The sequence below is a fragment of the Ixodes scapularis genome, unplaced genomic scaffold, assembly GCF_016920785.2.
Source record: "Ixodes scapularis isolate PalLabHiFi unplaced genomic scaffold, ASM1692078v2 PGA_scaffold3__209_contigs__length_174095766, whole genome shotgun sequence".
Lineage (NCBI taxonomy): Eukaryota > Metazoa > Arthropoda > Arachnida > Ixodida > Ixodidae > Ixodes > Ixodes scapularis.
This window is the reverse complement of record NW_024609868.1, coordinates 94,111,305-94,124,912: the sequence shown is the minus strand read 5'-3', so window position 1 is coordinate 94,124,912 and position 13,608 is coordinate 94,111,305. Positions and strand designations below refer to the sequence as shown.

At 44.0% G+C, this 13,608-nt stretch overlaps 1 protein-coding gene across 1 annotated transcript in view; it reads left to right on the top strand.

The window, feature by feature from the left end:
• Window positions 1-13,608, top strand: part of LOC115313149 (venom metalloproteinase antarease-like TtrivMP_A) — an 84,905-nt gene that overhangs the window by 41,195 nt on the left and 30,102 nt on the right. The window contains exon 9 of the mRNA XM_029972067.2: window positions 7,094-7,146. Coding sequence (XP_029827927.2) covers window positions 7,094-7,146 — 53 coding nt within the window. The remainder of the gene's footprint in view (window positions 1-7,093; window positions 7,147-13,608) is intronic.

Sequence of the window (13,608 nt, the reverse complement as noted above, 5' to 3'; positions counted from 1 at the left end):
CGAGCATTCGACCTAAGGCTTATTTGTATCATTAAACTGAAATAACATACCTTATTGTTTTATACTATTTCAATCCCCACAAAATTCTGTGCCTGAGCAAATAGCTGTTTCGGTTTGCCAGCATGAATGAAGGATTATTGAAGGCGAAACCAAATTTCGTTAAATAATTCTATAACATTTAAGTACCAAGAACCTTTTTTATATATTAAAGCCTATGCGCTTTGCAGCAGAATAAAAATGCGTCGATTCTTTCTCACAAAGGGGGTCATTTTTACGGTGAAACCTTGATTAGCTTTTGCAGTGAATAGAGCTTAGCCGCTAGGTGTTCCGATACCCACAAACGCATCTTTAAATATAGTTGGTGACAGGTTATGAGTTCAGTAAAATCTCCTCCCACGTCTTTCTAGCTTAGCAGAGGGAACGCTGTAGACGCCTGCTCTCCAGCGTTCGCTCTGCTAAAGTAAAGAGAGGTGAGAGGAGCTTCCACTTTACAGTTAACCTGTCACCGACTTAGTCCTTGAGCAAAAAGATAATCGAGTTTTTTTTTCTTGTTTTTTTTTTTCTGAGATATAAGTAGAATCTTCTTTTTTTTGCATTGCGTAGTGCAAATTTGATTAATTAATGGTAAAGTGCTTTTATTTATCTTTATTTCTAGTCAATAAAAACACAGAATTCTTTCGGTAGTGATTAGACTTCTCTTTCAAAAAAACTGTGTATGTCACTGGCCTACTGCTATGCAAGAGGTTAAACTCAGCTAAATCCAATTCAATGGACCTCCCACCCGTTGCCTCCTCAGGCGGTACGACAACTCTAACAATTGATTGAAGAAAGCAGTGGAGAGAACGGCAGATTAAGAAATGTAGTTCTTGCATTATAAATGCGTCAGCATTAGTTGATGCGATGACCTTAACGAGGTTTGGAGGAGACCTGTGCAGCACAGGTTCGCAAAGTCGCTATGGGATAGCGCCACGTACAATTCCACTGGCTATAGGACGCACAGCAACAGAGGCCGCAGTAGATTAGCTGGTTATAGGGAGCGACGCCGTGGCGTAACACCTAGCAACCGAAGATCGTCGGCGACGTCCCCCTTTGGCAATCTCGGCGCCGCGCGGGGGGGGGGGGGGGGGGGGGGGGGCGGCGGTTGTATCACTGGGGCGCATGTAAACCCCCCGCCCCCCTCTCCCCCCTCCTCCCCCCGTTCACGTCGCTTCGCGGCGACAGTCTGCGGACGGCTCATTACAAATCGATAACCCACCATGAACCATTCGTACAGGCCGCTCATCGGCGCCCCGCCGGCGACAATAGTACTCCCTAGCCCCACTATCTCCGCTGCAGCTCCGTTAACAGGTGTTATGTCGCGCTGTCGCTTTCTATAACCAGCCAAGCCTGTTCGGCCAACGTCCTACATGCACCCGTTAAGTGAACTTATCTACTTGCACCAGGGACAAGAAGGGGTTCGGGAATGTTCATAACGCGAAAAAGTGCTGATAGAATGCGTTCACCATGATTTGGTTTATGTAACCGCAGCGCGAATTTTTCACGCATTACCCCGAGAATCAGCGTGGCGGCAGCAGCGATTTCGGCCAATCATTCTTGACTTGTTGTCTTTGTTCGAAGCAAATCTTAACTAGAGTAATGACTTAGGCGGCTGCAGGCCTTGCCAATAACAGGGGGGGGGGGGGGGGGGGGGGAGGGAGTTGAGGGAAAAGTAGGTACTTCACGAGGTCGTCTAGAATAGTGTTCCACGGGGATGAGTTCAGCTAGTTGGTTATGATACATTATGGGTAGAACCACCTGAACAATTAAGTAAGGAGAAACAGAAAAGAAAACCATTCGCTGGACTACCAGCTATTTTAATAAATCATCCTCCTCTTCTACAGATCTTATGCATATATTTTTTTTTCTTTTCTTTTTTTTTTTTTTTTAGAATTGTTTTTTTTTTTTTTTTTTTCATTGATACTGATCAGGGAGTGCCCCCTTTAGAGAAAGCTATTGTTGAGATTTCAGGGTTATTGAGGCGGAGCTCACACCGTTTTCTTCTTCGTTGTCTATACACCTTTCCAAGAAACACTCGATCCCTGGGGCAGCAAATCGTTTTCGAGCACAGTCACTGGGTTTGAGGTTAGACTCTCACCGGCGTCCCTGCTAACCTTAACCGAGTGGACTCTGATTTTGATAGGCGAAGCCTGCGTAGGCGCAAATTTCAAAGCAGTGCTGGTGGCAAAATTCTTGTCTTTTCCCGCAGTATTTTGTGCTTCATGGTGTATCACATTTAAAGCGTTGTACCACATTAAAAAAAAAAAGTTTGTAAACTTTTTTGTTGAGTGCGCGTGCGACAGAACGAATGCAACTAAAATGTTAGTTGTCGTTTCTTTATTTTTTTTTCGATAGCTTTTGACGGCGCCGCCTGCTTAGCCGCGTTTCAAACGACAAAGCGCTTAGCCATCGAAATTAATATACAACAGAAGATAGCCGAAAAGCATACATCTTTCACGCCCACAAATTACGTGTTTACCGATGGACAGGACACGGACATACAATTTAGCAAGTATAAACATTAGAACAATGTATTGTAGGTATCCCACGATGGAGCGTTTTCTAAAAATAATTTATTTGAGAAAGATCTCAAATAACACAGTCACAATCCATGACAGTTACATCCTGACGCTCGGACGGAGTCCAAGATGACTTCGTTTTGGAGCACGTTTTGGGGAGAGGTACCTTTTTCACAACAGCACCAAGGCAAAGGAACGAACGCGACTGATCCGTTTTCCACCCCAACTCGGATAACTATTTTTTTTGGGATGACTGAGGATCCTACGCGGATTATCTGTGGGAAGGGGGAGAACAATTGTCATTGTTCACAAAACCGTGTCGAGGGCCGGTAGACGTCCTTCGCCTCCTTCGTTTCCAGTGAAGGTTGAGCAGAAACTATTGAATGGCAGGCACTCTCAAGCCCTGTTTCTCCTGTGGAAGATAACATAAAAAAGGGTACGCAGCACGCATAAAAAAAATTAAGTGGAAACTTTGAAGAGGGGTTAGAAAACGTCGAACGCAAAACCGCAAGAACGTAGGTAGAGAATCGCGCTGAGCGGGTTTTCACAGTCCAAGAGAGTGGCTGAAAGTTTCCAGCTGATAGAGGGCGCGAGAGTCGCACCAGCTGCATCAACATCAGCAACATGGCGGCGGCCTAGAAGCGTTTTTTGGAAAGGTGCATTCGCTTCGAAATCGAACCGTGTCGTCACCGTGCAGCCGAAATTGGAGACGCGCAGAAGCGAGGATACCGCCGTGCGTCGTCTGCTACGGGCGCACGCTCAGAAGAATGGATCTCGACGACGCAAGCCCGTTTCAGGCTGAGCATGACATTCCTTATTAAATGTTTTACGTTTTTGTTGGCGTTTCTTCTTACTAAAGGTTGTTTGTATCGTTTCCCATTCGTAGAAATTCAACAAAACTATTATTATTAAGTCGGAAGCTTCCATAATCTTAGTGTGTTGGTTTGTATACAATCGCTGGTCCCACGTATTTTTGTTATCTCGCACAAACCGTGACTTTCATAAAGCATTGAATGTTAAGTGGGTCTGTGGTTTGACTAGAAAATTAACCCGACTGATCGCTATCCTTTAATACACTAATCAATCAATAAATCCGTACGTTGATTTTTCGCTGGTCATATTGCGTGAAAGATGTTAAAACTACACATTTTTTTACTGGTTTTACTATGTCATAAATGGCATATTGCATTCCCATTTTAAACTTCACGTTGTGAGTCCTACATAAATATGAATACGGAAAGCCTTTTAAAATTAATTAATAATTTTTTAAATGATTATTTAAACAGTATAATCACCCTTGGTGAAATGACAAGCACACTGAAGTTTTTTACCGTGCAAGCCTGTGTCACAAAAGAAAATAAAGATGTCAAAAATATTAAAGCAGGCATTTTTTACTCCTTGTTGACTTTCTCCAGCACAAGACTCCAGTTAACCGGCAAAAAAAAGTGCAATTAAAGCATTACTTGAATAATCTGAAAGTTAATCGATGAACTGCCCAGTCCCAATATACGTTAGGTGAGGGCGCAGGGTGATCGGAAAGTCTTGTGAACCCGCTATCCCTCATCAGTAAAGGGTATCACGGCGGCCGATGCTGTCTGTCGTGGTGCGCGTCGTTTGTTGGGGTTGCAGAGTCTACTGTGTTTGAATACAAGATTAGTTAGTCAGAAATTTGTAGTATTAGCCTTTTGGCATCCGCGGCCCTCACCAAAACAAAAATTGTAGCGGGTGAACCCACACTACCGAGAAGAGCATTTAACAACAGGAACATTGCTGCGTTGCTCGGTTACACTTGTTTATTACAGTCACGGCAGATATATTAGAACAGTTTGTTTCACTTGTCTCAGTTGTCTTTCCAACCGTGCAGTTTGCAGATCTTAACGGGAAGAGACACACTCTCCTCACCTCAACGCAGTAGATTTGTTCAGACTCCGAAAATCTTACCCACACTATGGCACAGTAAAAGGACAGAGGAACTCAATAGCATGGTAATTTTCAATACAGAGCTAACTTATCTTCATTTTAAATATTTATATTACTGCAAAAACTAGAAGTTAAAAAAAACATAGAAGCTGCGATTTCACAGCCCACAGTATAGTATTATGTTATCTGGGTTGGAATTTATTGTTTTGTTTTTAATTCCCACGTTGATGAACCGATACATCCATTTTAAAAGAAACAAATGTGCAACATAAATATTCCAGTTCAGCCGGAGACAGGCATCAATCGTGGTGATCCATGCTTTCCAACGTCTGCCTAGAGCAGACGACGCACCCGCAGAAGTGATTATATAGATTTAGGCCGCACGCTGGCCACACGATTTAATCTTCACTGAAGCACCGAACAGTACCCCATCCTTTTCCGCTAGAATTCTTTTCCCACCGATATTATGCGACAAAATAAACGCAAGAACCTACTCCGTCTCGCGCGCGAACGTAAAGAGCCCATGGGGCGGCTGTTCTCCTATCCCCGCTTTAATGATGATGATAGAGCGAACGTAGTGCCACCTCTAGGTCGATCTCGAAGCCAATAGCCAACGCCTCCAACATCTCCCTTGCAAGCTGGTTTTTATGGTGCCCTATGAAGCTGGCTTGCTCAAGCTTTGGTTTGCATTTGCAAGTTTGACAATGGGCAGTGAGGTGTCCTGGTCCTGCGATATTCTTAAAGGGGTACGGATACAAAATTCCAGCGCTTATTTTTTTAGCTTTAATGTGTTGCATGTTGCAGCATAACCTCAAAAACACCTGTCTTTCGTTGAAAGGCACAAGAAAACTAATTTTAAAGCTAATTAAACTATCTTTCAATCTGCACCTGTGGGATGTATGTGGAGCCTATTTGGGAGGTAATCTAGCAACGTTGGGCAGCTTGCTACGTAGTCATGCCGTAGCAAGTTACATTGGAGCAGCGCCGCTCTTTGGAATTCCAACGTTTTCTTTCTTAGCTTTCCTCCTCAACTCACAAATCGCGCATTGTACCAAATAGTCCAAGAAGACGGGAAGAAGGGACTCCCCACTTTCTCGGACCCCGTTTGTGTACCCGGACGCAGCCGTTCTCCCCCTAGAAGAGTATCCCGTCGCTCAAAACTCGGACAAAGTTGCTTTCCCCACCCCGTTCAGCCCTAAGCTGACAGTGTTCTGGAGGCTACGTGGTCCTTGGGCCAGCCACACGCTCGTCACCGAAAGGGTACATCGAACGGCTTGGTTGTAACACGTTGACGCTATTGACACCACCACAACGCTGACAACACCACCAACGGCGAAGCTGATAACCCCGCCAGTCTTGCTACGTCACGAATGCGGGGAATCTTTTCTTTTTGTTTTTCTTTGCGCCGGATATCCCATGACGCATCGCGCTCTCCATTCGCTTCTCTTCAGCGCTTGCTCGAGTGCACCGTTTGGAGCGAAAAATATAGCCAGTCGTTCAAAATACAAACCTGCGATTATTATTGACGGTCATTATCCGTCATGCTTGACTCATTTCCGAACGAAATTTGATCATTTCAATTTTCGTTTCCGTACCCCTTTAACGTCGGCCACATGTAAACGTGCACGGTCCTTTATGCATCTCCCGGTGTGTCCAATATAGCATCGTCCACATATTAACGGTATGCTGTAAATGACTCCTTTTTGGCACGGAACGTATTTTGTCCTCTGCCGGATGTCACACATATCTTTCTTGTCCGTTTGTGTCTGATTGATCCTGCGGCATAAGGAACAAGCCTTATTGATTGCGAAGCACACAACTTGGACGTTTTCCCGGTTTGCTTTTTTTTTTTCAATTTGTGGGTGACTTTATGAATATACGGGACTACTGCAAAGGGGCTTCTTGGTTTACCTTGCTTGTTCTTCACTTCGGACATTGTTCCTCTTGACAGTGCGGCATAATTTTTTCACATGTGGAGGCCAGTAAGGTTTTTGGATAACCAACATTGTGTAGTTGTGAAATTTGAGTATCAAAGCTTTGTTGGACTTGATGTGGGAAGATCTTCTTTAGGCTTGCGGAGAGGGCTGCGATAACCACTCCTTGCTTAAAATTTTTTTGAGTGTTCAGAATCATAGGGAAGAAACCCTTTTCGCGATCGTGCTTGGTATTGCCAAAAGACATGCCCTGCTTGGAATTTTAATGCCAAATCAAGAAACCGAATCGACTTATTCACTGCAGTTTTGTGGATGAAAAGCCAATGCAGCTTTTTTCGAATTGTGTCAATGTAGTTTTGAGGTATCCCAGGCTTGGTCGTCGACTTCTGTGGTGCACAAAATAAGAAAATCATCTACATACGTGAAAATAACCCCTATGCGTGCATCTTGCGTGGCAACTTTTGTGTTTCTCCTTCCTTCATTGTGCAGCTGGTTCCACCCGTAACGCAGAATAGTGTAATTGCAATAGCGAGCACTCACGAGGCATTTATATATCGTTCACTGTCCATATTTTACAGTGTACTTTATCGGTGTGCTTGGAGTAAGAAATAGAATAAAGTGCGAAAAAATATTTCACCGCCAACAAATAATTTTGAAACTAAACATTTGTATGCTTGATTTCAGGCGTCGCTTAGGAAGACGGAACAAAGAAGGGAAAATATCTCCGAATATTCTTGGTAAGACAGATTAATATTCAGGTTTACATGTCGGAAGCTTGTTCGAATATTGGACAAAAACGTTTTGCTACCAGCTAGAATGACTGACTCTTGAATCCTCCTTTTTATTTTAATGCGCAATATTTATACTGAATTAAATTATTTTGCACTGTTAAAAGTCTAGAATTTGTAAGTATAAATTTTAAAGCGATAGCTTTATAGGGCCAACTAACCTCAGGAGCCGCGTAAACACTAAATGTGTAGGTCGGTCAATCCACAACCGCTTAACAATTTTGAAAAAAAAAAAAAAAATCTTTCAGCTTTCCATTCTGGTGAAAAAGGAAAAGCAGCGGAGCTGTAGCTTCTGTTCTCGGCGGATGCTTTCCAGGCGAGCAATCTGCTCTTCTTTCGCAAGGGAATCCGAAGCGCTCGACGCAGTGGAACTTTAGGCGATAGCGGCCTCGTGGGGTTACGGAACCATTCGCGCTGCTGCGCGCATCGAAGCTCGTTCCTTTCCTGCTCTTTTTCCTGTGAACAAATGTTGCCGCTATCTATGAGCGACAGCAGCACAACCGGTTGTCTCGTTGCCGAGGCTGGAAAGGTTGCCGCGATCTATGAGCGGCGGCGGCAAGCAGACAACCGGCTAACACAACACTCTGCACAGTTTCCGCCATCTATGAGCGACGGCGGCAACCAGAGTGTTTTGTCGACCACGGGTGTCAACATTTGTTTGGTACCGGACACAATCCTGGGGAAACTAGTCCTTAACAGCTCCGCTGTAAAAAGTCAACAGGTTCAAGGGATGCCGTCCCTGTTAACGGCACAGAAACCGAGAGCGCTGTTGACTGAACCACAGACCCAACAGGCAGTAACCGAAGGAGCAGAAGCCGGTGGTGTGCGAATGCTTGCGGAACGGAGAATGGTGGAAAGGACAAAAACGAGAGAGCAGAGACAGGTTCAGAAAGAGCGCGCGGAACGAGGAGTATAAAGGGAAGAAAGGGGCGCTTCCCCTCTATTGGTGACCAAGAAAAATCAGCGCGAAGGCACACTCTAAGAACAAAAGGAGGAAAAAAGAGTAACTGAGCGTTTTCCACCTTTCCACTGACGCGCCCCCAAGCGGATTCCAGAAGTATGCGAGGAACATGACAACGACCTCCCTCCACAAACTAATAAGAGCTTTTTTATATTAAGAGGGAAACACTTTGCATGTGCAGTTTGTTAAGCAGTATTTGTGCACCCAGACATCCCAAAATTGTTAACGGATAATACTTCCGAGAACCAACCCTGTAAGTCAACCGTAGGATATCCCATAATACACTCCTCTTCCAAGTCTACCAAGGATGACGAGCATTTCGGCTGCTTCACTCATTTTGCCTGCAGTACCGTTTCTACCGTTAATTTGGGACTACCTTTAGTTTGGGAAGATCAGTGAACAAGGCCGTCATATGCAGCGTAATTCCAAAATCGTGCTACGTACGCTGGGCATGCCAGTGCCGGCGGCGTTGGGCCAGTTGGGCGTTAACTTGTAGTGTGCGAGCGGTTCGGGCAGCCATAGGCCCGATGATACGAGTATGTTCAAGACTCGAGGGCTGCTGCCTGCATGTGACAAATGAGACTTCGAGTTCCGCGTGGCCGCGACTCTCGTGACTAAGTTTTTCTGTACGACTATGTACTACGCTCTTGCCGAATTCGTCAACCAATGATTGTCCTGTCTCTGTTTCTCCGCGCACAACCAACATCGCTCAGGCACTACTGTCTGTTGGGAAAGTGATCGTGAATTGCTATGCGAACAGTGGCCGGTGTTTTCGTGTATCCGAGTGTCCACTGACGATCATCTGTTGATCATCTTTGTTCGTGACTTTCTGCATCAGCAATATCGCTAATCCAGTGCTCTCTATTCTGTAAGTAGTTGTGAACGAAGACGAGCCCGGCCGCTCAGGTCTCCCTGTGTTTCACAGCAAGATGACATATGCTCCATGGTTCTTATTCAAGTTCAAATTTCAATGTTTTGGGGAACCTTTTTATCGACTATGGTACAATCCAACACCCTGTGGATATAGGATGATGTGACGTTGATCTAGACCTTAACTCCGACCCTACTGTGGCTAATATCGATGTCGTCCGCGTACAATGCCCCGCTAGCCGCACTTCGGGCGCTCTTGGAAAAGAAGGCTGAAAAGCACTGAAATATTGCCAAAAGGAGACGTGTCCTTGTCTTCAAACATTGGAGTGCACGCCAATGTTTGAACACTGGTCGAACACTGGTCGATGGTCGACACATGTGTCGTCCATTGACCAGTGTTCGGGCTGCTGGCAAGCGCTACCGTCTTCCCGAAACTGGACGCAATGTTTGTGTTTCACCAGGTACCACTCCCCGAATGCTGCCAGGAGTACAAAACGTTCATTACACCCCTCGGGCGATTCAATTGCAACGCACGTCTCCGAGCAAGCGCGCCCGTAGCCGAATGGTTATCGTACTTGCCTCCCAAGCAAAGGGCTGAGGTTTGATGCCTGTGGGCGGACGCACCTTTGATGTCGTGGCAAAACAGCCGCCAAATTTGACCATAATTTCCTGAAATTCTCCCAGCACCATGGAGCGCCCGTCTTTAAGTTCTGTTACTTCTCTTACGCAACGGATTCCCCTTTCTTGAAGAGACTGGACGCTTCCCTCGAGCAGAATGTCGCCACAGGAAGCTTCATCACTCCCGACGGGTGTCTTCACTACATACCGGCCACGGTGGATGCGCAAGAATCATCCGAGTTTGCTTGAGCCGACTTGAGCGTCACGACGGTGAGCCCGTAACCATGATGAACAAGAAATCCACCGTTGCAGCGACTCTCTTGCCTGTTATTAGTCTGTGGGTCTTCCGTACTACGTTCTTACCAAGTGTGTCAACCAATGATAGCCTTGTGTTCTGTTCTCCGCGCATAAGCAACATTGCAATGGCAATACTGCTAGTTTTGAAAGTGATCGTGACCCAAGACGCGAACCCTCGCCGATGGCACCGTGTGTCCCAGTCTCAACCGATAATCATCTAATTATCGTCTTGGTTGTTTGGCTCCGCGCATCACCAATATCATTATGGCAGTACTCTCTACTGTGAAAGAGGGTTGTGAACGTAGACGCCGACAGTCGCCGAGCTCACCTTCTGTTTCGCAGGAAGTTGACGTATGCTCCCTGCTTGCGCTATTCCATTTCAGATTTGAGCGTTTTAGTGAACAATACGTGCGGTCATTGTGCAGTCGATGTACCCGCGGAATTTTATGTTTGGAAGCTGGTAAGACCACAACTCTGATAGGGCACTGCATGTATTGTCTTGATTGCCTTTTCCAGCTTGCTTCTTGTAGGCATACATTTGTTGAGACATGTGTGTGATAGTTCGTCGTTTTATCATTCCCGGTCCGTATATTGTGATGGGAGCTGTACACAAGCTGGCCTGTGTTTTCACCCTTGCTTGAAAGCTGAAGGAAAAACTACTCTCTGGATAGCAAGGTATACCAGACACCGCAGTAGTAGTACAGCTGCTGCAATAATCAGTATAAACGCCTTTTCTGACAAGAGAGAAACAGCCTCTTAAGCCCGTCATTCTACCTGACATAATTTATATTGCAATAGCAGTAGGCCCGGGCAGTCCCCTATTTAAGGATGGAAGCAAGAAGGCCTTGTATATTGACCATGTGTTTCTGTTCCTCTTCACATTTTCCATGCTCACCGAGTTGGTCATAAATTCTCTATATTGCAAACAGGGAGCACATGAAGTCTGTTCAAACAGAATCCAAACTCTAAAAAGAAAAAAAAAACATTTAGTGATATTCTTAAAACTGGCTGAATCAGATTTGTCTCCATCATACTTTCTTCACATACATTTTAATAAACTATATTTCCACATAATATGACAAATTAAGGCAAATCTCTGATTATCGTTTTTGGGAAACCTTTCAGAGCAGGATGTCCTTCCTTCCTTTCTCTCTCTCTCTTGCTTTCTCTCTCTCTTTCTCTCTCTCTCTCTTTCTCTCTTTCTCTCTCTCTTTCTCTCTCTCTTTCTTTCTTTCACTCTCTCTTTCTCTCTTTCTCTCTCTCTCTTTCTCTCTCTTTCTCACTTTCTCTCTCTCTCTTTCTTTCTCTCTCTCTTTCTTTCTCTCTCTCTTTCTCTCTCTCTCTCTTTCTTTCTCTCTTTCTTTCTTCCTCTCTTTCTTTCTTTCTCTCTTTCTCTCTTTCTTTCTTTCTTTCTTTCTTCCTTTCTTTCTTTCTTTTGATTTTTCGTTGGCACTGCCGGACACGAAGGCGAAAACGAAAAGCATTGCAGCCTGGCAGTTTTCCTACTCCCCTACAATTCAAAGTAGAGCATGAATATGCACCAAGATTGTAAATGCATTTTTCAACACTTCACAAAACATTCAGGAATAGATCTCCTCTAGCAACTTTGAAATAGATAACTAAGGCGAGAAATAGAGCACTAACCAAATTTAAACTTCACTCAAGCATGCTGGTACAAATTCAAATACATGAAAGATTAAAACATAAAGACCAGACAAAGAAAGTACAAGAAATATTACCAAAGTAAAGAAAAAGCTATTTTTAACGATTTTGCCGCAGTTTTATCTTCACGCAAGCGACAAATGTTAAAAATGACTTTCCAAATTGACTGAAAACAGACAGATTCGAAAAAATATGGAAAACATAATTCAACTTCAGTTTACTCTAGCTTGATCGTATGTTCGCTCTTCTTATGTGGGGCCGGAACGTATCCGATGTTGTCTGGAGAAACGATTTGGACAACCTTGGCCAGAGTGTTGACCCAGTAGAGGACTAAGTTTTTAAGGCAGAGCACCCAGCGCAGGCAATCATTGATGTATTCTACCTGCTCTGGGTGCTTAACTTCATGTACTCGCCAGCATCAAAAGGGTTTTACACAACTCTGGAGTGTCTGCTGAAGATCGCCTCCCCCACACAAACAAGCGAGGTGTTGAAGCTGCTCTCAAAAATAGAAAAGGCAGGGTAAATTGGTAGAAGAAACCCGTCCTGGATTCCGAACTAAACAACAATCCTCCACTCCAGGGCAACAAGGATGGTTGCTGTAAGCATAAACTTTGTATATTAGATCCGTTCGTGGAAGCATAATCTTTAGATAATAAAACCGTCCGTGAGTTACCAGAAATGTTTCTCTATTTTTACTTTTTTACTTAGTCACATCTTGAAAGCCTTATGTAAAACTTTTTTAGAATTGAGAAAGAGCATTCAACCATAACGAAGTATATATATGAACAAACGGTGAGTACATGTATGCAAAACCCCAGGGTCATCTATATGTCTACTTTAGGCAGGAGCCGTGATGTGGCTTTGTAGTCGGTAACAGGATCAGAAATTGGGACGAAGGGAGAAAGAGCGAGCACTAGCAACACCACCTAGACGAGAAAGCCGTGCATTGCTGTGGATATTCTACGTCATCTACGACCAGGGATGGGCAGTATTTCAAATACAAGTATTTGAAATACGTATTTGAAATACTTTGTGTATTTTGCATTTGTATTTAATTACAAGTTGGGTAATGTATTTGACGTGTGTATTTCAATACTAAAACGTGGGTATTTCACATACAATTGTAATTAAATACAATTTTGTGGGCGAAAATACTTCTTGTTTTTATGCATGTGGTTGTAGGATATAGTATCCATCCTTTATTCGGCCATGGGGCTTTTTTTTTTTTTTTTCTTCTCCGGCTTTATTTTGAAGGCACTGTCCAGAGCAGCAAGGAAACTACGTTCTGCACCGAATGCAGTGTCTCTCAATCAAGCACAAGCGTTTAGTGATTTTGTGATTACGGTGCTAGTCCAGGGCAAGAATAGTGACGAAATCGACGTACACAGGCAGACTGGCTAAATAAGTGCCGGTGACAGCTTGCGATGCTTTCCGGCCTGATTTCTATCCATATTTTTGCCTGGAACATTCTAAATGCGCGGGTCGTCCAGATTTTCGTAACTGGTTCCATTTGCAACAATAAAAAATTATCTAGCTAGTGCTGCGCGTCTTGGTCGTCTCAGTTCTTTGTTTGTCTATACCAAAATGTAATCGACAAAAATAGCTGCTTGAAGCTCTGTACTTTTTTCACCTATTGCGTCCAAGCTGATTACATGTTTATGTGATCATATTTCTATTACGTTACTAGAGCCTCGCACACTAACTCTCGAGTGAGCGATGCAAAATTAAAATGAGATACCCAGAAACCCGTTGCAGGTGCACTGAAGTCGCTGACGCAAATTTTGAGAAATGTATTTGGAAAAGTATTTGGAGGAGACCAAATACATTTGGTTGTATTTGTATCTTGTATTTAAATGCTTTTTTGGAAATGTAATTAGATTTGTAATTAAATACATTTTTGACGAAGTATTTTGTGTTTGTATTTCGATACATATTTGCATGTATTTTGCCCACCTCTGTCTACGACTACGACTGTGTGTAGCACATACAAACAAATGTCTTCA